This window comes from Gopherus flavomarginatus, chromosome 10 (genome assembly GCF_025201925.1).
Source record: "Gopherus flavomarginatus isolate rGopFla2 chromosome 10, rGopFla2.mat.asm, whole genome shotgun sequence".
NCBI classification, from domain to species: Eukaryota; Metazoa; Chordata; order Testudines; family Testudinidae; genus Gopherus; species Gopherus flavomarginatus.
The window spans coordinates 82,009,045-82,034,105 of NC_066626.1; the positions used below are offsets into that span (position 1 = coordinate 82,009,045).

The 25,061-nt window shown below is 64.6% G+C and overlaps 2 protein-coding genes across 5 annotated transcripts; both read left to right on the forward strand.

Moving 5' to 3' along the window:
- The first annotated feature begins 210 nt into the window (after positions 1 to 210).
- Positions 211 to 4,903, forward strand: SPEGNB (SPEG neighbor). Its single transcript, XM_050916739.1, has 4 exons — positions 211 to 332; positions 709 to 1,016; positions 4,296 to 4,437; positions 4,765 to 4,903. The coding sequence occupies exons 1-4, from the start codon at positions 211 to 213 to the stop codon at positions 4,901 to 4,903; spliced, it is 711 nt and encodes a 236-aa protein (XP_050772696.1).
- Positions 4,904 to 11,890: 6,987 nt separating this feature from the next.
- Positions 11,891 to 23,091, forward strand: GMPPA (GDP-mannose pyrophosphorylase A). Of its 4 annotated transcripts, none has more exons than XR_007768264.1 (15): positions 11,891 to 11,992; positions 12,565 to 12,615; positions 12,889 to 12,986; positions 13,184 to 13,287; positions 18,216 to 18,408; positions 18,482 to 18,541; positions 18,747 to 18,877; positions 18,992 to 19,006; positions 19,773 to 19,907; positions 20,141 to 20,238; positions 20,413 to 20,459; positions 20,539 to 20,631; positions 21,409 to 21,577; positions 21,704 to 21,878; positions 22,819 to 23,091. XR_007768264.1 is itself a non-coding variant. In XM_050915936.1 (14 exons), the coding sequence occupies exons 2-14, from the start codon at positions 12,576 to 12,578 to the stop codon at positions 21,802 to 21,804; spliced, it is 1,284 nt and encodes a 427-aa protein (XP_050771893.1). In that variant the 5' UTR covers positions 11,891 to 11,992; positions 12,565 to 12,575; the 3' UTR covers positions 21,805 to 23,091. The 4 variants fall into 4 exon arrangements, 2 of the variants coding, with proteins under 2 accessions (XP_050771893.1, XP_050771894.1); XR_007768265.1 differs by having other exon boundaries at positions 22,832 to 23,091; XM_050915936.1 differs by having other exon boundaries at positions 21,704 to 23,091.
- The last annotated feature ends 1,970 nt before the right edge of the window (positions 23,092 to 25,061 follow it).

Sequence of the window (25,061 nt, forward strand, 5' to 3'; positions counted from 1 at the left end):
CCAGAGGAAGGGGGTCCCTGGGGTGTTTTGGGGTCCCTGGGGGTGCCTGTGGGAAGGGGGTCCCTGGGGGGGTTCTGGGGGTGCCTGAGGTGTTCTGGGGCTCTCCAGAGGAAGGGGGTCCCTGGGGGGTTCTGGGGGTCCCCAGAGGAAGGGGGTCCCTGGGGCGTTCTGGGGTCCCGCCCGGGCACTCAGCCGACTCTCCTTCAGCAGATGTCGAAAGCGGCCCCCAAGAAGGCGGTGGCCCCGCCGCCCCCAGGCTGCACCCTGGACATTAACGACCCGCAGGTGCAGAACGCGGCCATCCGCATCCAGGCCTCCTACCGGGGACACAGGTGAGGGGCGGGGGCGGGGGGGGGCCCAGCTGTAACATGGGGCCTGTGCCCAGCTCTGCAGCCGCACCCAGGGGCCATGGGGCCGGGGCTCTGGGTGCTCCCGGCTGCTGGGCTGCGGGGGGCACAGGGGGAGGCTGGACCGGGTGCTGGGGAGCCCCAGGGGTGAGGGCAGGGGGTGGAGGGCAAGGGAACCATGGGGGACCTGGGGGGCTGGAGGGCAAGGGGACCCGGGGGGTGCGAGGGGCCCTTGAGGGTGGCAGGGAGCTGGAGGGCAAGGTGGCTGCGGGGGCTCTGAGAGAGTGGAGTGCAGGGAGGCACAGGGGGTTTGGGGGGGATCTGGGGGGCCAGCGGGACCCATGCGAGCGCCTCCCGCCAGGTCCCGCAAGGAGCTGAAGGAGAAGGGGCCCCCGCGGGTGCTGCAGGCGCTGAAGGACGTGATGCTGATCGAGGGCAGCGCCGCGCGTCTGGAGTGCAGGATCAGCGCCTTCCCCGACCCCTTCATCCGCTGGCTCAAAGATGGGCGGGAGCTCAAGGACGGGCCCAAGTATCGCTACGTCTTCGAGGACCCCGACATCGTGGCGCTGGTGGTGCGGGACGGCGAACTGGCCGACCTGGGGCTCTACACCATCGCCGTAAAGAACACGTTTGGGGAGTGCTCCGACTCTGCCCGCATCCTGGTGGAAGGTAGCACACCGAGACCCTCGTTGTGTGCCCCGAGACCCCCGTTCTGTGCCCCGGGACCCCCATTCTGTTCCCCTGGGACTGGGCCCCGAGACCCCCGTTCTGTGCCCCGGGTCCCCCGTTCTGTGCCCCGGGACCCCCATTCTGTTCCCCTGGGACTGTGCCCTGAGACCCCCGTTCTGTGCCCCGGGACCCCCATTCTGTTCCCCTGGGACTGGGCCCCGAGACCCCCGTTCTGTGCCCCGGGACCCCCGTTCTGTGCCCCTGGGACTGTGCCCCGGGACCCTCGTTCTGTGCCCCGGGACCCCCATTCTGTTCCCCTGGGACTGGGCCCCGAGACCCCCGTTCTGTGCCCCGGGACCCCCATTCTGTTCCCCTGGGACTGGGCCCCGAGACCCCCGTTCTGTGCCCCGGGACCCCCATTCTGTTCCCCTGGGACTGGGCCCCGAGACCCCCGTTCTGTGCCCCTGGGACTGTGCCCCGAGACCCCCGTTCTGTTCCCCTGGGACTGGGCCCCGAGACCCCCGTTCTGTGCCCCGGGACCCCCATTCTGTTCCCCTGGGACTGGGCCCCGAGACCCCCGTTCTGTGCCCCTGGGACTGGGCCCCGAGACCCCCGTTCTGTGCCTTGGGTCCTCCGTTCTGTGCCCCTGGGACTGGGCCCCGAGACCCCCGTTCTGTGCCCCGGGACCCCCATTCTGTTCCCCTGGGACTGTGCCCTGGGACCCTCATTCTGTGCCCTGGGTCCCCCGTTCTGTGCCCCTGGGACTGTGCCCTGGGACCCTCATTCTGTGCCCTGGGACCCTCGTTCTGTGCCCTGGCACTCTGCCCTGGGACCCTTGTTCTGTGCCCCAGGTCCCACGTTCTGTTCCCCTGAGACTGTGCCCTGGGACCCTCGTTCTGTGCCCCGAGACCCCCGTTCTGTGCCCCTGGGACTGTGCCCTGGGACCCTCGTTCTGTGCCCCGGGTCCCCCGTTCTGTGCCCCGGGACCCCCATTCTGTTCCCCTGGGACTGGGCCCCGAGACCCCCGTTCTGTGCCCCTGGGACTGTGCCCCGAGACCCCCGTTCTGTGCCTCGGGACCCCCGTTCTGTGCCCCTGGGACTGTGCCCCGAGACCCCCGTTCTGTGCCCCGGGACCCCCATTCTGTTCCCCTGGGACTGGGCCCCGAGACCCCCGTTCTGTGCCCCGGGACCCCCATTCTGTTCCCCTGGGACTGGGCCCCGAGACCCCCGTTCTGTGCCCCAGGACCCCCATTCTGTTCCCCTGGGACTGGGCCCCGAGACCCCCGTTCTGTGCCCTGGGACTGTGCCCCGAGACCCCCGTTCTGTGCCCCGGGACCCCCATTCTGTTCCCCTGGGACTGGGCCCCGAGACCCCCGTTCTGTGCCCCTGGGACTGTGCCCCGGGACCCTCGTTCTGTGCCCTGGGACTCTGCCCTGGGACCCTTGTTCTCTGCCCCGGGACCCCCATTCTGTTCCCCTGGGACTGGGCCCCGAGACCCCCGTTCTGTGCCCCGGGACTCTGCCCTGGGACCCTTGTTCTGTGCCCCGGGTCCCACGTTCTGTTCCCCTGAGACTGTGCCCTGGGACCCTCGTTCTGTGCCCCGGGACCCCCGTTCTGTGCCCCGGGTCCCCCGTTCTGTTCCCCTGGGACTGGGCCCCAAGACCCCCGTTCTGTGCCCCTGGGACTGTGCCCTGGGACCCTCGTTGTGTGCCCCGAGACCCCCGTTCTGTGCCCCTGGGACTGTGCCCCGAGACCCCCGTTCTGTGCCCCGGGACCCCCATTCTGTTCCCCTGGGACTGGGCCCCGAGACCCCCGTTCTGTGCCCTGGGACTGTGCCCCGAGACCCCCGTTCTGTGCCCCGGGACCCCCATTCTGTTCCCCTGGGACTGGGCCCCGAGACCCCCGTTCTGTGCCCTGGGACTGTGCCCCGAGACCCCCGTTCTGTGCCCCGGGTCCCCCGTTCTGTGCCCCTGGTTCTGTGCCCCGAGACCCCCGTTCTGTGCCCCGAGACCCCCGTTCTGTGCCCCTGGGACTGTGCCCCGAGACCCCCGTTCTGTGCCCCTGGTCCCCCGTTCTGTGCCCCTGGGACTGTGCCCTGGGACCCTCGTTCTGTGCCCTGGGTCCCCCGTTCTGTGCCCCGGGACTCTGCCCTGGGACCCTTGTTCTGTGCCCCGGGTCCCACGTTCTGTTCCCCTGAGACTGTGCCCTGGGACCCTCGTTCTGTGCCCCAGGACCCCCGTTCTGTGCCCCGGGTCCCCCGTTCTGTTCCCCTCGGACTGTGCCCTGGGACCCTCGTTCTGTGCCCCGGGTCCCCCGTTCTGTGCCCCTGGGACTGTGCCCTGGGAGCCCCGTTCTGTGCCTTAGGACCCCTGTTCTGTGCCCCGGGACCCCCGTTCTGTTCCCCTGGGACTGTGCCCCGGGACCCCCGTTCTGTGCCCCGGGACCCCCGTTCTGTTCCCCTGAGACTGTACCCCAGGACCTCCATTCTGTGCCCCAGGACCCCCATTCTGTGCCTTGGGACCCCTATTCTGTGCCCCTGGGACCCCCGTTCTGTGCCCCAGGACCCCCGTTCTGTTCCCCTGGGACTGTGCCCTGGGACCCCAGTTCTGTGCCCTGGGACCCCCATTCTGTGCCCCCAGGACTGTGCCCTGGGACCCTGTTCTGTGCCCCTGGTACCTCCTGTACCTCTCCCGCACCTGCCCCTTTCTGTGTCCCTGGGACCCCCTGTTCTTTTCCCCCCATGCATCCCCTGTTCTGCACCCCTAGAACTCCCTTCTATGCCCCACATTCTGCACTCTCTGTTCTGCACCCCCTAAGAAGGCCTTGCACCCCAGATCCTTGAGGTGCCTCCCCAAGCTCTGCACAAACCCCAGCCATACCCTAGCCCCTGCCCTCACCCCAGGGAGGGGCCACAGCTCTATGGAGGGTCACAATGAAGACGCTCCCGCTGCCCAGAGCCCACTGCAAACCCTCATACATGAGCCCCTCAGCTGGGAGGAGACAGCCCCCCTCTGTGCCTGGCCCCGGGCACGTCCCCCCCCGCCTGGCCTCCAGGCATGTCCCCCTCCCTGCCCGGACCCCTGGCAGTTCCCCGTCCCCGGCTGGCCCCAGGCACAGGGGGCCCCTGGGGTTTGCGTTAGCACGGCCCAGGCTAGTTGTGGCCTGGGGGTCCCAGTGCTGGGCTTGTGCCCCTTGCCCCTGCCCATTCCTTGGCTGCTGGGCGGGGGGCTCAGCTCAGGTGCCCCGTCCCCGTCTAACGGTGTCACACCCCCCCTCCAGTACCTGCCAAGATCGAGAAGGGGCCGGAGAGCACCAAGGCAAAGAGAGGTGCCACGGTCACCCTGACAGCGCACATCAGTGGCGAGCCGGCGCCCGACGTGGGCTGGGCCAAGGATGGGGAGGACATCGAGGAGGATGACAGGTGAGGGGGGCCTGACCCCCTCCATTGCCCTGGAGCGGCCAGGTCCTGGGGGTCAGGCCAGGCCTCAGACATGGGGGACTCGGCTCTGGCATGGGCACCCAGCACGGGTGCAGCTCCTGGGGGCTTGGGGAGGCTCCCTGGCCCAGGTGTGGGCGCCCAGCACTGGTGCAGCTCTGGGGGGCTCGGGGTGGGTCCTCAGCCCAGTGTGGGTCTCCAGTGGGTGCCCAGCACGGGTGCAGCTCCGGGGGCTCGGGGCGGGTCGCAGGGCACTCCAGATCTCTGGCCTGGGCACTCACCTGTCTCCGTGCGGCTGGCCCTTCTCCCCAGGGTGTTCTACGACATCGGCAGCAACTCGACCACGCTCACCATCAAGCGGGTGGCTGCGAGCGACGCCGGGAAGTATGAGGTCTTCGTGGAGAACAGCCTGGGCACAGACGAGTCCTTCGCCCGCCTGGACGTGCTCTGACCCTGCTGCTCACACGTCACTGTCACCAGACCCTGCCAGCGCCTCCCGCACCCAGGGCTCGGCCCCCTGGCACAGCCCCTGCTCCTGCCAGCGCCAGTACCTCCTGCACCCGGGGCTCGGCCCCCTGGCACAGACCCTGCTCCCACCCCCGCCTCCCGCACCCGGGGCTCGGCCCCCTGGCACAGACCCTGCTCCCGCCAGCGCCTCCCGCACCCAGGGCTCGGCCCCCTGGCACAGCCCCTGCTCCCGCCAGCGCCAGTACCTCCTGCACCCGGGGCTCGGCCCCCTGGCACAGACCCTGCTCCCACCCCCGCCTCCTGCACCCAGGGCTCGGCCCCCTGGCACAGCCCCTGCTCCCGCCAGCGCCTCCCACACCCGGGGCTCGGCCCCCTGGCACAGCCCCTGCTCCCACCAGCGCCAGTACCTCCTGCACCCGGGGCTCAGCCCCCTGGCACGGACCCTGCTCCTGCCAGCGCCTCCCGCACCCGGGGCTCGGCCCCCTGGCACGGACCCTGCTCCCGCCAGCGCCAGTACCTCCTGCACCCGGGGCTCAGCCCACTGGCACGGACCCTGCTCCCGCCAGCACCTCCCGCACCCAGGGCTCGGCCCCCTGGCACGGACCCTGCTCTCGCCAGCACCTCCCGCACCCGGGGCTCAGCCCCCGGCACAGCCCCTGCTCCCACCAGTGCCTCCCGCACCCGGGGCTCGGCCCCCTGGCACAGCCCCTGCTCCCGCCAGCGCCAGTACCTCCTGCACCCGGGGCTTGGCGCCCACACCAGCCAGCAGAGACCCTGGAGGGAGGCTGCCCCCGCCCTGGGACATAGGCCAGCTGTTAAATGGTGCCAGATCTGGCTCAGCCACCAGCTCCCCAGGGCGAGGCAGGTGGGGCCCTGGGCTCTGGTTCGTCCGCCCTGAGGGCTCCAGGCTGCACCAAACTCAGCTCCGCGCGCTGCTGGGCTCAATAAAGGGGCTGCTGCTGTTTGGTGATGTGTCTCTGCTCCCTGCTTTGTAGCTCTGAGGTGGGCGGGGGGCAGCACGCCCTGCCCCACGGCCCCCTGGCTCATCCTGCCCCACCTGCCAATAGTCATCTGGCAGGTTCCACCTCTCGAATCCTGTCCCGGTCACACCAGGCCAGCTTCTGCCCACCACGCGGCTGCTGCACCTCCTCCAGCACCGAGATCAGGTGCCATTTTCACAAGGAGCCTTTATCTGGCGCTGAGATGCAGCCACTTCTGGGGTGGGGCATGAGGGGGGGGTCTGTTTGTATAAGGGTCCTGTCACAGAGTGTGGGGGAGTCAGGGCCCCACACCCCCACTTCCAGCGAGTCACTGGGACTCTCAGCCAGGCAGTGACACAGAAGGTTCATTAGCCGACAGGAGCACAGTCCCAAGCCGGGCTCCTAGGTACAACCAGGACCCCTCAGCCAGGTCCCTGGGGTGCAAGGAGCTTAGACCCCAGCCTTGGGGTTCCCTGCCTCTTCCCAGCCAGCCCAGAACTGAAACCAAAACCCCTCCAGCCGGCTCTGTCCCTCCTTCTCCCCCTCTCCCTTTGTCCAGTCGCCCCACCCCTCTTCCTGGCTCAGGTTACAGGCTCAGGTCCCGTCCCTCCCCTAAAGTCACCCCCTGCTCTCCCCTCCCCCATGTGACAGCCCCAGTAAAGCTAGAGACATTCCCAGGTCAATCCACCCCGCTCCCTCCTGCGTCACAGGTCCCTCACCAGGCGCTGAGGTGCAGCCACCTCTGGGGTGGGGTCTGTTTATACAAGGGTCCCTCACCTGGCGCTGAGGTGCAGCCCCCTCGGGTGGGGCATAGGAACTGTTTAACAAGAACATGACATGATTTAAGACAGGAAGTGAGGTGGAAGCCTGTAGCCCAGTGAACCTGGAGCAGGATTTCAGTGAGCTGCAGGGTAATGCTCAGGGCTGGCTTTGGGCTGGGGCACTGGGGCTGCCACCTGATGGGGGTCTGATGACTTCAGGTTCACTATAATCAGCCCAATGACACCGCGGCCACGCTGGGGTCAGTGGTCACTCCGTGGGGAGCACCCCCCCTACTTTGGCTCCCCCAGCAGCTCCTGGGTCGGCCATGGGGGCCCAGCAGAATGTGGGGTCGGGGGTGTGGCTTCATTCCCAGTCGGAGCAGGAGCCTCCAGACAGATGGAGCCCCCGTGCCCTCCCCCGGGTTCCCCCTCGGGTGTGACCAGCAGCCGGGCTCGGCCCCTGCTCCCGCAGTGTGCCCGTGGGCCTGGCCACTGGCTCCGTGTCCGCTCCAGCCTATGGGGCACATGCAGGCTGCTGCGCTCATGGCTGTTCGGGTGTCGCTGGAATCCCCGCCCCAGTGATGGGCACGAAGGCGGAAAAGGCCCCTTCCCGATCTCTAATCCAAGCGAGTCCCTCAAAGCTGCGGCGAGCCGGGTCCCACGATGCCAGGAGATGGTGGGGCGGATTGCCGATAACTGGAGCTTTTCTCCGAAAATCCCCATGCAACTCACCACTGGGTCCGTCAATCAATTCCTGGTCAGTCTGGGACCACTGGGGCTCGTTTGCATTTGGGGATCCTGAGATGTGCCGAGTGATGGGGCACCTGAACAGTTGGGGCAAGACCTCAGTTTGGTGGCCCGGTCACAGTCCAATTGCAGTGCCATCCAGATGGGGGGGGGGGTGTCACCGCCTGCCCTGTGACCCCCCCCCCCCCGGCTGCCTCACGACGCTTTGCTGTTGTAGCTCCCTGCCAAGGCTGCTCACAGCCAGCCTGGCAGCACGCAGGGCACACCCGGCCCCAGTGAGTGTGTGTCGCTCCAGCCGGGGGCCAGGCCAGCCTGGGTGACCCCAACACAGGCCTGGTCCCCAGCTTTCTCCACCTGGGAGCTCGGCAAGGTCCAGAGAACCCCCCGGGGTCCCTTGTTCCTTTAGAGACACAAATGCACAACCCGGCCCAGTGACTGCCCTGGCCTGAAAACACCCAGCCCCTCACGCCCGGCCTCACGCCCGGCCCCTGCCTGGGCAGCTGTGCCGGCCCCTGCCTGGGCAGCCACGTATCAGCGAGGATCCCCAGTGCCTCTCAGCGCATTAACACAGCCAGTTCACAATAGTATTAATTACCAGGGCATCGTTAGTGTTCAGCTGAGACCCCACTCTATATGCTGCTTCTGCACTAAACATTAGAAATTCTGTGCACAATATTTTAAAATTCTGCATATTTTATTTGTCAAAATAACACAATATAATCACACTAGTTTCAATTATTTCGGTAATTTATTTCAAAATACCCGTCAGCAAGTCTGGCTGTAACAATACAGAGAACAGAAAAAGATTCAGGAAATGTTTTTTAGCCAAATAGATTCCCTACTTGGCGTATTAATGCAGAACTCTGAGTAATTCATTGAATGTTACCTGTCAGCTGTGTGTTCTCGGGGAGCCAGGGCGCACTGCCTAGCCTGTCTGACAGCCCCCCCCCCCGCCCCGCCCTCGCAGCCTCTGCTTGACCCAAAGCTGCATCAGAAGAAAGACTTACAAAAAGCAATGACAAGGCCTGGGGAGACCCACCTAAACCCCTGGGACAAGGGTGACAGGATTAAGGGAACTCCCCCAGGGCTGCCCGGGGGCGGAGGCAAGTGGGGCAATAGGCCCCAGGACCCGCAGGGGCTCCCACAATAGTTTTTTGAGGCCCCTGGAGCAGGGTCCTTCACTCGCTCCGGGGGCCCCGGAAAACTCTCTTGGGGCCTGGGCCCCCAGAGCTTCTTCTGCTCTGGGTCTTTGGTGGCAATTCGGCGGCAGGGGGTCCTTCCACCCCGGGACCCACCGTCGAAGTGCCCCGAAGACCCACGGCGGGGGGTCCTTCCGCCCTGTGACCCGCCGCCAAAGTGCCGGGTCTTTGGCAGCAATTCGGCGCTGGGGGCCCCCCACCACTGAAGACCCCAGGACTCTTGAATCCTCTGGGCGGCCCTGAGCTCCCCTAGCCTCATTTGTATTGGAGATGGGACAGGGAGGCATCTCCATTAGCTACAGACTGGAGACCAGAGATTCCAAGGCGAGAACCGCACGCAGCTCTGGGACCAGAGAAGCAGGGAGCACGGCATGATGGGGGATCTCTGCTCCAGATGTCAATGAACCTGCCTGCACCCCCCTAGCTCAGCAGTTCTCAGCCCAACTCTAGTCATAAATCCTTCATTGGGATCCAAAATAGTGACGCTCCCGAACTGCCTTGTGAGCTCCCTCCACAGAGCACCACCCGCAGCCAGGAGCGATCAGCTCCCATGTGGAGCCTGAACAAAACAACTCTGCTATCTCCCTTGTTTACACACAAACAAACCGAGTGTCTCCCTTGAACCATTGTTGTTTCCCTACAAAAACCCCGACCCAGGCTCCAGTCAGTGCTCTGATGCCTGGATCCAAAATCTGCATCGGTTCCACTGGGACTTCATCTTCTCCTGCCTGATCGTAATGGGGGCTGCCTGGCTCCAGCACTCCGGCCCCCCCAGCTACCGCCACCAGATCCCACCTGGGACTCCCGATCGATTCAAGCTTCATGGGGTGGTGAGAACCCAGCTCTCCCCCTCTCTCTAGGTGTAGCCCCCTGACCCTGACTTGTGTGATCACTTATAAGTTAGACTGGATATTATCCCTGTTTTGTTTGTTTGGCTCCCCTACGGTTAACACCGGCAATAAATAACTTCCATGGGTAAGCTGGTTGCTTCTCTCTCTCCCCCCCACCCCCTCCATGGGTATGTTTTGGTTTCCTCATTCGCTCTGCAGCGATGCTCCTCGTACCTCAGCTAAAGATCCCTCTGGTGCCCAGAAACCCTGTGGGGTTTGCTCATCCAGGGGCTTACGACCAGAACAATTGTAACGTGAATGTGGGGACAGGGACGTGCTGAACGGTGATATATGAGGGTGGCAGCGTGGACGTGCTGCTCGACCCAACCTGCTGAGCCCAGGGACGTATGAGGGGGTCAGCTTGGGAGCGCTGATTGACCCGGTCCTCTCCGCCGTGCTCTGCTGTGTGTGTCTGTTTGTCTGATTCTGGGCTGGAAGAACCCAGCCCGGGGGAGCCTAGGTCCTGCAGGCAGCTCCATTGGGAGGGGACTTGCAGCAGGAGAAGCAGAGCTCCGTGTGAGAACACACGAGACACAAGCAGCACATCGATAGGTGTACAGACCCCCCCCAAGAGTAACCCCACGAAATGAGCACACCCCAAAGTAACGGGCAAAGCTGTACCGTACTCCCCTCCCCCCCTCACAAGCAGTGACATTATAATGCCCCTGTATAAACCCCTGAACCCTGCGGACAGTTCCGGTCGCCCCATCTCAAAAGAAGAGAGACCAGAAGTGGAAAAGGTTCAGCGAAGGGCAACAGAAACGTTGGGGGATGGAACGGCTGCCGTGCGAGGGGAGAATGCGGGGCCTGGGAGCGTTCAGCTCAGAAGAGAGCCAGGGAGGGGAGATGTGCCAGGGCTACAGGTCGTGACTGGTGAGGAGAGCGCGACTCGGGAGAGCTCTCTCTCCCCTCCCGTCACCCCAGAGCCGGCGCACCCAGTGACACTGAGGCAGACGGTTTAAAGCAGACAGGAGGGAGCGTTTCTTCACACCACGCAGTCGGCCTGTGCGACTCCTTGCCGGGGGGATTCGACGGCAGGGTCCCCACGCACAAAGGGGCCTGGGCAGCAGGGGTGACGTGGGGAACGTGCGCAGGGGACGTAGGGGCTGCAGAAGTGAGCGTGATGAGCTGTGGCTGGGGGAATTTGGGGCACAGGAGACTGGAGGCAAGTGCAACATCCATGGCGGTTGCTTTGAGGTGTGCCCCGGGGTGGGTAAAGCAGCCGCATGAGACCAGGGAATCTGAACACAAGCTCCCACGCTGAGGGGCTGCTGATTCCCTCCCCAGCGCTGCTCCCTGGGCCCCCACGGGGCGGCTGGCAGCCGGCTGCCGTCATGGGTATTAATAGCCCTGCCTGACCATATCCGGGCTTGTCCGGCTCCCTGGGGCCGCGCGGCTGACAGGTGCGCTGGCCACGGGCCTGTCCCTGCCGCTGGCTGGGAGCCTGCCAGCCCCTCGCAATGTCACACGCTCAGGATGCGTCCGTCCCCCCGGCTGCCGGGCCCGGCTCCGCTGGGAGTCCCGGGGCCTGGGTGGGACTGCAGGGAACGGCTGGGGGTCAGGCCTGCCCCACCCGGCTCTCACGGGGCAACGGGCCTCCAGGGCCTAGGGGTCACGGCTGCTTCCAGCTGTCCTGGGCTGGGGCCAAATCTCTGCAGAGCCCCGGGGCAGGGGGTGATGGGGAGCCCCTGTACTAACGCCCGGGGACCCGTCAGCCTGGGCCCCTCCTGTGCCTCTGCCCCCCAGATCTGACCCAACCTCCCCCCGGCTGTGCACTCCGCTCTGCCCCCCAGATCTGACCCAACCCCCCCATCCCTGCGCCCTGCTCCGCCCCCCAGATCTGACCCAACCCCCCCTGGCTGTGCACCCCGCTCTGCCCCCCAGATCTGATCCAACTCCCCAGCTGTGCACCCTGCTCCGCCCCCCAGATCTGACCCAACCCCCCCGTCCCTGCGCCCTGCTCCGCCCCCCAGATCTGACCCAACCCCCCCATCCCTGCGCCCTGCTCCGCCCCCCAGATCTGACCCAACCCCCCCCGGCTGTGCGCCCTGCCCCGCCCCCCAGATCTGACCCAACCCCCCCCGGCTGTGCACCCCGCTCCGCCCCCCAGATCTGACCCAACCCCCCCCGGCTGTGCACCCCGCTCCGCCCCCCAGATCTGACCCAACCCCCCCCGGCTGTGCACCCCGCTCCGCCCCCCAGATCTGACCCAACCCCCCCCCGGCTGTGCGCCCTGCCCCGCCCCCCAGATCTGACCCAACCCCCCCCCGGCTGTGCACCCTGCTCCGCCCCCCAGATCTGACCCAACCCCCCCATCCCTGCGCCCTGCTCCGCCCCCCAGATCTGACCCAACCCCCCCCGGCTGTGCACCCCGCTCAGCCCCGCCCCCCGGGCACTACAGCTCCCGGCAGGCCCCGCGTGGGATGAGGCGGTGACGTGGCCGGAAGTGGAGGCGCTGAGCAGCGCGGAGCCTGTCGAGAGGCGCAGTCACCCCGGTAACGGGGGGGGCTGCGCGGGACACCGCCCCCCCCGCGGCCTCTGCTCCGGGCTGGCGGCTGAGTGGGGGGCGGGGCTGGGCGGGGCCGGGGGCGGGGGCAGGCCATGGGGGGCGGGGGGCCGGGGCTGAGCGGGGGGCGGGGCCGGGCCGTGGGGGGCGGGGCTGAGCGGGGGGGGCGGGGGGGGCGGAGGCAGGCCATGGGGGGCGGGGGGCCGGGGCTGAGCGGGGGGCGGGGCCGGGCCGTGGGGGGCGGGGCTGAGCGGGGGGCGGGGCCGGGCCGTGGGGGGCGGGGCTGAGTGGGGGGGGCGGAGGCAGGCCATGGGGGGCGGGGGGACGGGGCTGAGCGGGGGGGGCGGGGCCAGGCCGTGGGGGGCGGGGCTGAGCGGGGGGGGCGGAGGCAGGCCATGGGGGGCGGGGGGCTGGGGAGGCCGGGGCTGAGCGGGGGGGCGGAGCCAGGCCGTGGGGGGCGGGGCTGAGCGGGGGGCGGGGCCGGGCCGTGGGGGGCGGGGCTGGGCCGGGGGGCAGGGCAGGCCGTGGGGGGCTCTCTGAGTTGGTCTGTCTCCCCTGCAGGGCCCGTGCAGATGCTGAAGGCCGTGATCCTCATTGGGGGGCCCCAGAAAGGTGAGCGCCCCCCCCGCGCCGGGGGCTGGCTGGGCTCTGCCCCGCAGCGCAGCGCCCGTCCTGCCCAGGACCCGCTCGGCCCCTCGGCGCCCCCGCCTGGCCTGTAGGCCGGGCCGTGGGCCGTGGGGCCGGCCAGCGAGAGCGCCTGGCTACTGGCCTGGTGGCGGGAAGGCGACGACCCGATCTCCGGGGTCTGTTCAGTGCCACTGAGCCAGCCTGGCCGGGAAACCCTGCGGCTCTGCCGTCCCCTCAGCCCCTTGTTGCTCCCCGCAGGGACTCGCTTCCGGCCCTTGTCCTTCGAAGTCCCGAAGCCGCTGTTCCCGGTGGCCGGGGTGCCCATGATCCAGCACCACATCGAGGCCTGCACCAAGGTAACATGCCAGCCGCATGCAGGGCTGGACCCACCTGTGTGGGGGACAAGGGTCGTTCGGCGCCACGGCTCTCAGCTAGAACCGGGGCACATGGTGAGGCCAGGGCAAGTCCTGGCCCCTGGGAGAGGGAGAGGTGTCACCTGGGGGTGGGGGATGGGCTCTCTTCTCACCTAACCTCGCTGTGTCCTGCCCCCCAGGTTCCAAGCATGAAGGAGATTGTCCTTGTGGGCTTCTACCAGCCCAACGAAGCCCTGAGCCGCTTCCTAGTGTCTGCACAGCAGGAGTTTAAAATCCCCATCAGGTAGGTGGGTAGGAGCCCCCTGCCTGGGGCCCATGGCTGGGGACTTTCCATGTTGGGTGGGAGAATGGCCACACTGGGTCAGCCCAAAGGGTCCATCCAGCGCAGTGTCCTGTCTGCCGACAGTGGCCAATGCCAGGTGCCCAAGAGGGAGTGAACAGAAAAGGGAATCACCAAGTGATCTATCCCCTGTTGCCCATTCCCAGCTTCTGGCAAACAGAGGCCAGGAACACCATCCCTGCCCAGCCTGGCTAATAGCCATTGTTGGACCTGTCCTCCAGGAACTTCTCTAGCTCGTTTTTGAACCGCACTGTAGTTCTGGCCTTCTCATCTTCTGGCGAAGGGTTCCACAGCTTGAGTGTGCATTGTGTGAAGAAATACTTCCTTGTGTTTGATTCAAACCTGCTACCTAATAATTTCATAGTTCTTATGTTACGAGGAGGAGTAAATAACACGTCCTTATTTACTCTCTCCGCACCAGTCATGGTTTTATAGACCTCAATCATATCCACATTTGTCATCTTTTTCCAGGCTGAACAGTCCCAGTCTTATCAATCTCTCCTCATACGGCAGCTGTTCCACACCCCTAATTGTTTTGGTTGCTCTTTTCTGAACCTTTTCCAATTCCAATATCTCTTGTTTGAGATGGGGCGACCACATCTGCACGCAGTATTCAAGGTGTGGACAGACCATGGATTTATATAGAGGCAACATGATATTTTCTGTCTTATTATCTCTCCCTTTTCTAACGGTTCCTAACATGCTATTAGCTCTTTTGGCTACTGCTGCACATCGAGTAGATGTTTTCAGAGAACTATCCACAATGACTCCAAGATCTTTCTTGAGTGGTAACAGCTAATTTAGACCCCATCATGTTGTACGTATGGGTGGGATGATGTTTTCCAATGTGCAGCACTTTGCATTTATCAACATGGAATGTTGTCACGGAGTCACCGGGCGATGCTCTGGAACTGCTCCCCACAAAGCCAGTCAGGGCTTTGGGGAGCCTTCTCTCCCTTGGAGCAGACTTGTTCAGGGCAAGAAGCTCACACGGCTTCACCTCCTGGGTCTCTCCTTGGAGCATTCAGCATCCTCTGCCCACTGCGAGCCCACCCAGGCGGGGTCCCGGGGAAGCCACAGGGTCCTGCACCCCCACTTTGCAGTCAGACATGACTCTCAGCCAGCCAGTAAAACAGAGGTTTATTCGATGACAAGAACAACGTCTAAAACAGAGCTTGTAGATACCACGAACCGGACCCCTGGGCCGGATCCATTCTGGGGGTCAGTGAGCCAGACCCCCACGTCTGCCCTCAGCCAGCTCCAGACTAACTACCCCTTCCAGCCCCTCCTCTCTGCTCAGCCCCTTTCCCGGGCCAGGAGGTCACCTGATCCTTTTGTCTCCAACATCTTCAGCTGGCACCTGTGTAGGAGAGGGGCCCAGGCCATCAGTTGCTAGGAGACAGAGTGCCAGGCATTTAGGTGCACTGGCCCTTTGCTCTGCCAGATACTTAAGAACTGCCATGGGGACACTGAGGCACCAACACAGTATTCAGAGAAAACATTCAGAACATTCCCAGTTCATCACATTTCTACCCCCTTTGAGACCGAACTGAGCGAGGTCACTCCAGCCAGTGACCTGGGGAAGTTCGAACCCACCAACGTTCCCATGGATGCCCCAGCATCTCTCCCATTCCTCGGTGTGAGTTACACCAGGACAGTCCAGTCTCACGCCCTCCCTTAGGTCGGGTGTGCTTGATGGCACTCGCAGGCCGCATGTGGGAAGGTTTATGTGGCTTGAACCCTTTTGCCACCCCACTACCCCTGGGGTTCAAACTGAGACGGGGTCTTCTCCCAGCACTCTGGTCTGTGATTCGGGCTCCCTTGGTTAAGAGCCCCCATCTTGGCCTTGGCCAGCTCTGGGCTTGGGCAGCCGCTTCCCACTTTGTGGTCCAGACACAACACCTCTGCCATCCCCAACTTACACTTACCAGCTTTTACCGTCAGTCCCACCTCCTTGAGGCAGCCCAGCCCCCTCTTCACCTGGGACACCTGTTCCTCCCAGGTCTGGCTAAAGATGCACATGTTATCAGTGTCTGCCAGGGCCAAGTTCTCCATCGCCCTTTTCTTGTCTAGAATCTCCCCAGGCCTAGGCATGGGGTCGGCATCGGACACTGTGATGGCTTTAAGCTTCTGATAGCCCCCACAAAACCAGATCATCCTGTCTCCCTTGGGGATCAGTTGGGTTGCTTTCCCAGTGAATCTGAACGGGGAACACCTGATGGGGAGATTGGCTCCCACCTCAGGGAAGAGATCCCCCAGGGGGTCTTCCCCCTTCTCCTCCCAATCCTCCCCTTTCAGGTCCAGGGGTCCCCTCACTCCTCCCATACAGCAGCTCGAACGGGAAGAACCCTGTGGATTCCTGGGGCACCACCAGCTGCCTCCCGATTCCCCCAGTTCTACTTCCCCCGGGGAGCCCATTCCCGGTACAGAAATCCCTTCTCCTGCAGGGCTCTGTCCCTGCAGCCTTCCCCAAAGGGGTTTGCAGCGCTGTGGCCAGCAAGTTCCCTCAGCTTCTCCAAGGAGGGATCCCTCTGCAGCTCGGTCTGGGCTTCAGCTGCTGGGGCAGGGAGTGGGACCTGCTCCCTCTCGCTGGCTGGGCCTGGGGTCACAGCCCCCCTGAGCCCTGTCCCTGGTAGCTCCCTCCCTGCTGTGTAATCACTTCCCAGCAGCACGTCTGGACCAGGCAAACCTGGTTGGCAGCCGACCTGCCCTGCCTGGGTGTCCCCCCACTCAGCTGGGGTCTCAGCTCCCCCCGTGCTCAGCGCTGCCCTTGCTTTCCCAGTGGGGGCAGGCAGCGAGCTCTCTGCTCTGGTCACAGCATCAGAGCCAGCGTGAGCCCCCTCTCCGGTGTGCAGGGGGGCGGGGAGCATCTCTCCCTCCCACTCAGCCCCAGGGGGCTGGTTACAGGTAGGCAGGTATCCTGAGCCCAGCAGCCCCTCCCCTCTGCCAGCCAGGTTATTTGCATTTTCACTGACCATTTCCATCCTAGCCAATTGGTTCCCTGGATTTGAATTCAAACCCTCGGCCGTTACAGGAGCAGGGCCTGGATCCTGTCCCAAGGGGAGACAGTCACCCCCCAACAGGACCTCCCAGCCAATATCCTGGAGAACCCTCGCTGAGCCCCCCCCCACGAGCAGGGGGACAGGGAGTCCTGTCCATCCCCTGCCATTCGGGTCTTGCTCCCAGGAGAGGGGCCTGGGACAGCTGTCCCGAGTCTCCCTCTCGGTCCCGAGGCTGCACTGGTGCTGCGTCTGACAGACTCACGGGTCGCGCCCACTCTTGGCTGTGCGGTCCATGGGGGGAGCCTCCTTCAGTACGACAGCCCCTCTCGGGGCTTCACTCTCTCTTGGGGTTAACCCCTCCGCCTCCTGGAGCCGTGCCTCTCTGAGCCTTAGCACGTCTGTCTGTGCTGTGGGCCCCCTCAGGGAGTCCCCTCGCTCTGCACCCCCCAGGTCCTCCACCCCCAGAGGGAATAATGTCATTTCTCCCCCGCCCTTTTCTCTAGCCTGGAGTGACTCTCAGCCAGCGTAAAACAGGAGGGTTTATTGAGCATCTGAACACAACTTGGGAAACTCTCAGGGCCTCTGGACTGGCCTCCCTCAGCCCAGCACATTCCCCCATCTTCCTGCCTCCAGGTCAGCCCTGGCTGCCTCCTCTCTGCAGCCCGGAGCCCCCCTGCTTCCCAGCTGGGCATCTGAGATCACCGGCCCCAGGCCCCCTCTGTCCATTGTCTTCTCTCCAGGGAAACAGGGTGGCCTGGGCCCCTCTCCTCTCCTCTGGCCCCTCTGGCTGGAACCGGCTGGTCAGGGCACCAGGGTCCTCTCCCCACAACCCATTGTCCCCCACTGGCCAGACCCGGCTGTGACTCCTGAGCTGGGTCTCTGTGTGGTCAGGTCCCCAGTCGCTGGGTTATCCATTCTCCAGGCCATCGGCTGGGGTCCCAAGTTCCCTCATCAACAAACTCCCTCTCCTCTCCCCTCGTTAAACCAGTAACACCCTGGGAAGCTGAGTCCAAACCCTGCATGCAAACCCTGGAAAACAAAATAAAAACAAGAGAAGCCCCTAATTCGTCACGCTGCCATAGCAGGGAAGACTCTGACCAGGCTCTGAGTTGGCTTGCAGATCGTCCCAGACTTGCAGGCTGGGGGCCCGGGCACCGTGCTGAGTGACACCAGCCAGGACTCCGGGGCTGCGTCTCCCCTCGGGGCCACTCGCCAGGGCAAGGAGCCTGCCTGGCTTCAGTGCCTCCTTGCTCTGACCTCGGAGCGTTCAGCCCCCTGCTCACCCCGGGAGCTCCCCACAGCCAGTCCCCCGACCCCTGGCGAGCCTCCCACACCCCCAAAGGGCCCTGCCCCCCACTCAGCAGCCAGCCATGACTCCAGCCAGCGTGGGACACAGACGGGTTCTTAGCTGGGAACCCAGTGTCGGACAGAGCTTGTGAGCACAGAAATCAGGGACCTGCAGCAAAGTCCAGCTTGGGGGGATCCAGGGCCCCGAGTGCCCTCCCCGCCCCAGTCCCAAGCCAGGCGACTGAGTCGCTTCCAGCAGCCCAGCCTCAGTCACCCCCCGCTGCCTCCCTGCGGCCTTTGTCTCCTTCCTGGGCAAACAGGGCCCCTGGGCTCTGGTCTCCAGCCCCTCCGGCTGGCTCTGGCGGGGAGGGGCCCAGCGGTCAGTTGCTGGGATACAGGGTGTCGGCCCAGATTTCTGTGTGCCTAGGCAGCCAGTTGGCATCATGCCTGCCCTCTCGGGGTCTCTGCAGTGATCACTCCCCCTCATCCCACCGCTTAGATACTTGTGTAACACACAGGGGAAACTGAGGCACACATAGTATTCAGACAAAAGATTAAGAAAGTTCCTGCTTCATCACACAGGTACCTGCAGGAGTACGCGGCGCTGGGCACGGGCGGTGGCATCTACCACTTCCGGGACCAGATTCTGTCGGGCAGTCCTGAGGCCTTCTTCGTCCTCAACGCGGACGTGTGCTCGGAGTTCCCCCTGCCGGAGATGCTGGCCTTCCAGCAGCAGCGTGGAGACCCGCACAGCTTCGTCATGCTGGGCACCACGGTGAGAGGGGGCCAGCTGGGAGCCTCGGGACCCCTCTGCCCAGGTTCCTGCTGACGCTGTCCCCTTTCCACAGGCCAACAGGAAGCAGTCCCTGAACTACGGCTGCATCGTGGCCAACACGGAGACGTGTGAGGTAAGGGGCTGGGGCCCCCCAGGCAGTGCTGCCCCTGCTGGGTGGTGGCTGTGCTAGGGGGGGCAGGGGCGTTGGTGTGCTGTGGCCCCGCTGCAGAGTTCCACTCCCAGCGACTTGCCTCCGGTTCCCAGCATGGCCCCAGCTGGTGCCCGGGGAGTGGTGCTGGCGAGCCAGCTTGGGGCGCTCATGGCCCCTCGCCCCCCAGGTCCTGCACTACGTGGAAAAACCCAGCACCTTCGTCAGCGAGATCATCAACTGCGGCATCTACCTGTTCACGCCAGCCATCTTCCAGCACATCGGCGAGGTCTTCCAGAGGACCCAGCAGGAGCTTCTCCTGTGAGTGCCCCCAGCCCGGCCCCGTGCCCAGGGCTGCAGCCACCACACTCATCTTCCATCTCTCTCTCTTTTCCCACCTTCTCTCCTCCTCACTCGCTGCCTGACCTGCACCAGGGGCGCTTGCCTTCGGTAAGTGTCTGTCGCCCCCTCCCAGCCTGCATGGGGCATTTAGCACCAGCTCCCTCCCGGAGCCCTGCTCCCACCTGCTGCTCCGCTGAAGCCAGCATTGGGCTCCTGGGCATTCGGGGTACCCCTGGGCCCCCCAGCTCCCTGCACTGCTGCATCACACAGCCCAGCCCCAAAGGGCTGCCCATGTGGAGAGCCAGCTGGGTGGGGGGACAGATGGGAGTTCAGGGTGGAGGAGAAACCCTCTTGCCCCGGGAAGCACCGCTTGCTGGGGCGGGAGGGGGCTCTGAAGCTGGGTGTGTCGCTCTTCATGGTTCTCCCTGGGCTCTCTGGGGTGCTGGCTCCTACGAGGCACTCCTGAGCTACCAGCTCTGTCCCTGCCGGGGCCTCTGAGTGGGCAGCCCTCGGGTTGGCCACGCCAGCTGCCAGCAGAGCAGGTGTCGGCCCACTGGGCCAAAGTAAAATCTGACTCACGACAATTGCCAGGCTGTTCCCTAGAGCAGCCATGACCCTGTGTGACCTTCAGTGACCCCCTCCCACCGCTCCCTCTGCCCTTCTGCAAAAGGGGCAAGGTGGCAAGTGCTGTGGCCTGCTGGGAAGGGCCCTGGCCGCTGGCAGCGGGAGCTGGCATTGCTGCAGCCCGAGCCCTGGCGGATTGTCGCTCGGGCATTGCTGGCCCAGGTGCTGGCTGGGCATCCTGCCCTGGCCTGGGCAGTAATCCTGGCTCAGCCCTCGCCCTCACCCCCACCCCGTGCGTCTCGCCTGGCAGGGAGGAGAGCCCCAATGGCTGGCAGCGTGCCGAGGTCATCCGGCTGGAGCAGGACATCTTCACGGCGCTGGCCGGGCGCGGCAAACTCTACGTCTACAAAACTGACGGCTTCTGGAGCCAGATCAAATCGGCCGGGTGGGTGTGGGCAGGGCAGGCCCCGGGGAGCGGTGGGTGGCAGCGTCCCTTGTACTGTGGGGAGCTGCTGGAGCTGAGCTGAGCTCAGACCTGTTCCAGTGGGGGGATGCGGGTGGGGGCCCCGCAGGAGCAGCCTCTCTGCTAGGCAGGGCCGGATAGCGCTGCCGGCCCCAGCAGGAGACGCTCCCTGCGATGTGGGGCCCGGCCGCGCTGATTGGCGCCTTTCCCCCCAGCTCTGCCATCTACGCCAGCCGCCTCTACCTCAGCCAGTACAGCCAGTGCCACCCGGAGAGACTGGCCCCGAACAGCCCCGGGGGGCCCACCATCCGAGGTACCCTCCCCCGCAGCCCCTCGGCCTGGGCCCGCTGCTCGCAGAGCCTTGCGCTCACCCTGCCGGCCCAGCCAGGGGAGACACCTGGGCACGGGGGGCTCCAGGGCGGGGGCTGCGGCTGGGCTCTGGCCAGTTCCTCTCCCCGCCGTCCCCTCACCCTTGTTTGTGTTGCAGGGAACGTGTATATCCACCCGACGGCGTCCATCGACCGCAGCGCTGTGGTGAGTGTCGGGCCGGGGGGGGGTTCTTGGGGCCGGCCTGGGGGCTCTGCTCACTGCCTGTCCTGCTCTCTCCCTCCAGCTGGGTCCCAACGTCTCCATCGGGAAGGGGGTGACGGTGGGAGCCGGCGTGCGTGTGCGCGAGTCCATCATCCTGCACGGGGCGTCACTGCAGGTAGGGCAGGCCCCATTGGGGGACGGGGGGAGCTTTCAACCCCCAGCTTCGGGTGGAGACGGTCAGCTCAGCCAGCAGCGTGTGCAGCCTGGAGCTGTGTCCTGTGTTCCCCGACTCTGCTGAGGCCCCACAAACCCCCCACTGGCCAGCCCTGGGGCCCCTCACTCCCGACCCGCAGCCCCCTGCCAGCCCAGCCCTGCTCCCTCCCCCACCCCTGCCAGGGCCCCTCACTCCCGACCCACAGCCCCCTGGCAGCCCGGCCCTGGGCTCTCCCCCCAGTGGCTCTGCCAGAGCCCCTCACTCCAGACCCGCAGCCCCCTGCCAGCCCGGCCCTGGGCTCTCCCCCTCACGGCTCTGCCAGGGCCCCTCACTCCCAACCTGCAGCCCCTGCTAGCCCAGCCCTGGGCTCCCCCCTCACGGCTCTGCCAGGGCCCCTCACTCCAGACCCTCAGCCCCTGCCAGCCCTGCCAGGGCCCCTCACTCCCGACCCACAGCCCCCTGCCAGCCTGGCTCTGGGTTCTCCCCCTCACGGCTCTGCCAGGGCCCCTCACTCCAGACCCTCAGCCCCTGCCAGCCCAGCCCTGCCCCACCCCAGCCCTGCCAGGGCCCCTCACTCCCGACCTGCAGCCCCTGCTAGCCCAGCCCTGGGCTCTCCCCCCACCCCTCCGCTACAGGGCACTACTACTGCAGCCACCCTCGTTTCTCTGGTTCCCTACCTGAGGGCCAGCCTGTGACGGGGGCTAGTGCCCCCCTCACCCTGTGCTGCCCTCTCCCCAGGATCACACCTGTGTGCTGAACAGCATTGTGGGCTGGGACAGCACCATCGGGCGCTGGGCCCGGGTTGAGGGGACGCCCAGTGACCCGAACCCCAACGACCCCTACGCCAAAATCGATAGCGAGACCCTCTTCAGGGACGGCAGGCTCACGCCCTCCATCACCATCCTGGGTAGGTGTAAGACCCCTCCCTGCTCCCTTGGCCCAGGCTGTGGCATGGGGGGCAGCCTCAGGTCCCCCAGCTGGGAGTTCCCTGCGGGGTCCCCCAGCTGACAGTGGCTCTGGTCTCCCCACGCAGGCTGTAACGTCACCATCCCCGCGGAGGTTGTGATCCTCAACTCCATCGTCCTGCCCCACAAGGAGCTGAGCCGCAGCTTCAAGAACCAGATAATCCTGTGAGGGGCCAGCGGAGTGGCGGGACGGGCCCGGCCGGGAGCTGGGGACCTTCTGGGCCTGGCCCGGTTGCAGTGCAGGTGACTGACCCCAGCCTGTGCATGGCTCAGTTCCCCCTGCAGGCCAGGCCCTGGGCCCCTCCAGCCACTCCCTAGACAGACACTAAAGCTGAATGAGGCTCTGCATCAGCCCCTGCCTGGCTCGGCCCAGCCCGGAAACCACCTCCCTGGGGTGTCACAGCCCAGCCGAGCTGAAGCCAGTCCCCGCCTCCCCATCCCTGGGCCCAGGCCGGGCGTCTGGCTGGGTTTGCCCTGCCCCATGACCCCCCTGGCCAGGTGGGGGATCGCTGGGAGGGGGTTGTCGCGTCTGCACCATCCTTGGCCTGCCCCTGCAGTGACAGTGTGGGCTGGGATGGCTGCAGGGGCCAACAAACAGCATCTGGCAGTGAGACCTTCCCTGAGCAGGAGGTGAAGGAATCTGGCCCATGGCGAGCCCTGGTCAGCGTCCACACACGGAATCGCAGCACAAATGGAACAGGCCCCTGTGGGGTTAAAACCCCAGGCTGGCAGGCAGCCCCTGGGATGGGAAAAGGGGTGTGTGTGCAACCTGGGTGAGAGCAGGCCAGGCCCTTGGGGGTGGGGAGAGGGGTGCTGCCCCACAGCCCATAGACCCACTTGGGAAGGCAGCTACTTAAACCCCCCCGGGCCGTGCAGCGAGACACAGAGCGAAGCCTGGCATGTGGGGCCCATAGGGCAGCCAGAGACTGTCGCAGTAGGGAGCGCGGGTGGGGGGGAGGGAGTGGGAGAGCAGGGGGTGACTTCACTTGAGGGACGATACCTGATCCTGTAACTCAGGGGTCGGCAACCTGTGGCACGGCTGCTGAAGGCGGCACGTGAGGTGATTTTCACTGCCGGGGTCCTGGCCACCGGTCTGGGGGGCTCTGCATTTTAATTTAATTTTAAATGAAGCTTCTTAAACATTTTAAAAACCTTATTTACTTTCCATACAACAATCGTTTAGTTCTATATTATAGACTCATAGAAAGAGACCTTCTAAAAACGTTACAACGTATAACTGGCCCGCAGAACCTTACCTGAGAGTGACTGAATGGAGACTCGGGGGGAAACTGGACAAAGGGAGAGAGTCGGCTGGGGAATTGGAGGGAACCCTGCGGCTGGGCTCTAAGCTCCCTGCCCCCCAGAAGACCCTGACTGAGGGGACCTGGTTGTACCTACAAGGCCTGGTTTGGAGTGCGTACCTCTCATCTAATAAACTTTCTGTTCTACTGCCCCAGCTCAGCTACCTCTTTGCCCGCACCCCCCGGCGGCCCTGCGGAGGGGGGCAAAGGGGGCAGTGCCATTAATGCCCAGTGCTGTGATGTCGGTGTTTAGGGGCCGCTACTGGCACCTGCTATTTACCAGTCTGCCGTCCTGCCCCACTTTCACCTCTGAGTGGATTGCAGCAGCCCCATGATGCCTCTGCCCTGCCATGGGGCAGTCCGGGGCCAGGCACCACAATGGGGTAGGATGTGAGGGGCTGGCAAGGAGGGTGGGGGAAGGCACTAGCAGCCTGTGATGGACTCATGGGGTTGATTGAAGAACTAGCCGGAGATGAAATGAACGTGGGGCTCATTAAATGGATAATGGCTGGGGCTCGCCATGGCTTGTAATGGTGACAGCAGCGGGCAGGTGCGTTTCCCGGGGGCCCTGCGGCGATGGGTTCTTAGCCCTTCTCTGTTCGCTGATTTTATCAGTGACCTGCAGCGTGACACGAACTGGGAATGTTCTTAATGTTTTCTCTGAATACGGTGTTGGTGCCTCAGTGTCCCCATGGCAGTTCTTAATATCTAGGTGATGGGATAAGGGTGTGTGATTGCTGCAGAGGAAGGGGCCAGTGCCCCTAAATGCCTGGCACTCTGTCTCCTAGCAGCTGAGGGCCTGGGCCCCCCTTCTGCAAAGGTGCCAGCTGAAGGTGTTGGAGACAAAGGGGTCAGGTGACCTCCTGGCCCGGGAAAGGGGCTGAGCAGAGAGGAGGGGCTGGAGGGGTTGTTAGTCTGCAGCTGGCTGGGGACGGGGAGTGAAGTGCGGACGTGGGGGTCTGGCTCACTGCCCCCCAGAATGGACCCAGCCGAGGGGTCCCGTTTGCTGTACCTACAATCTCTGTTTTAGACCGTGTTCCTGTCATCTAATAAATCTCTGTGTTAGACCCTGTTCCTGTCATCGAATAAACCTCTGTGTTACTGGCTGGCTGAGAGTCACGTCTGACTGCGAAGTGGGGGTGCAGGACTCTGTGGCTTCCCCAGGACCCCACTGGGGTGGACTCGCTGTGGGAAGCGCACGGAGGGGCAGAGGATGCTGAATGCTCCAAGGAGAGACCCAGGAGGTGAAGCCGTGTGAGCTGCTTGCCCTGCAGACAGTCTGCTCCAAGGGAGAGGAGGCTCCCCAGAGTCCTGCCTGGCTTGGTGGGGAGCAGTTCCAGAGCATCACCCGGGGACTCGTGACAAGAGGTTTATTTAGATGACAAGAACACAGTCCAAAACAGGTCTTGCTGATACAGACAACAGGACCCTCTCCAGTTAGTCCAGCTGGGGCCCCGAGGGAGGCCTCAGACCCATTGGGAAGCCCAAGCCCCGTCAGGGTGCCCCTCCATTTCCCAGCCAGCTTCCAAGCTGAAACTTCCCCCAGCCTCTCACTCAGCCTCCCCCCCCGGCTCCTCCCTCAACCTTTGTCCAGTGTCCTGGGCAGAGGTGTCACTTGGCCTCCAACCCCCCTCCTGGGGTCTCAGGTTGCCTGCTCAGGTATCTCCCTTCCCTAATGCAGCCAGTCCCAGCACAACTCCCCTGCAACCTTCCCAGGTTGCTCCCCCCTCAGCATTCACAGAACAAGGCAAGAACATTCCCACTTCGTCACACAGGGCAGGCGTCTAGGAAGCCATCGAGTTGTGCTGAACAAATTGGCCAGGGCTGGTGTGTCCCCCAGGGCGCTCTGGAAATTGTGGTGGTAAATTTCCCTGTTAAACAGGAGTCTTACTGCAGCAATGCCCAGCCTGGGAGCGTTCGGCTGTCCGTCTGCCGGCCTGGAGAGCCTGCTACGAATGATTGGTGTCGTAGCAGGGTTTTGTGTTTTATTTTGTATAATTTCAAATGAAGGGTAAAGACCCGTGTAGCAGGCAGTGATGTACTGGAGCTGGATACTGAGATGCCAGCTTACGATACTCAAAGATGGGGCAGGCACCTATCAATGGGGACAAGAGAGCCGTGATCA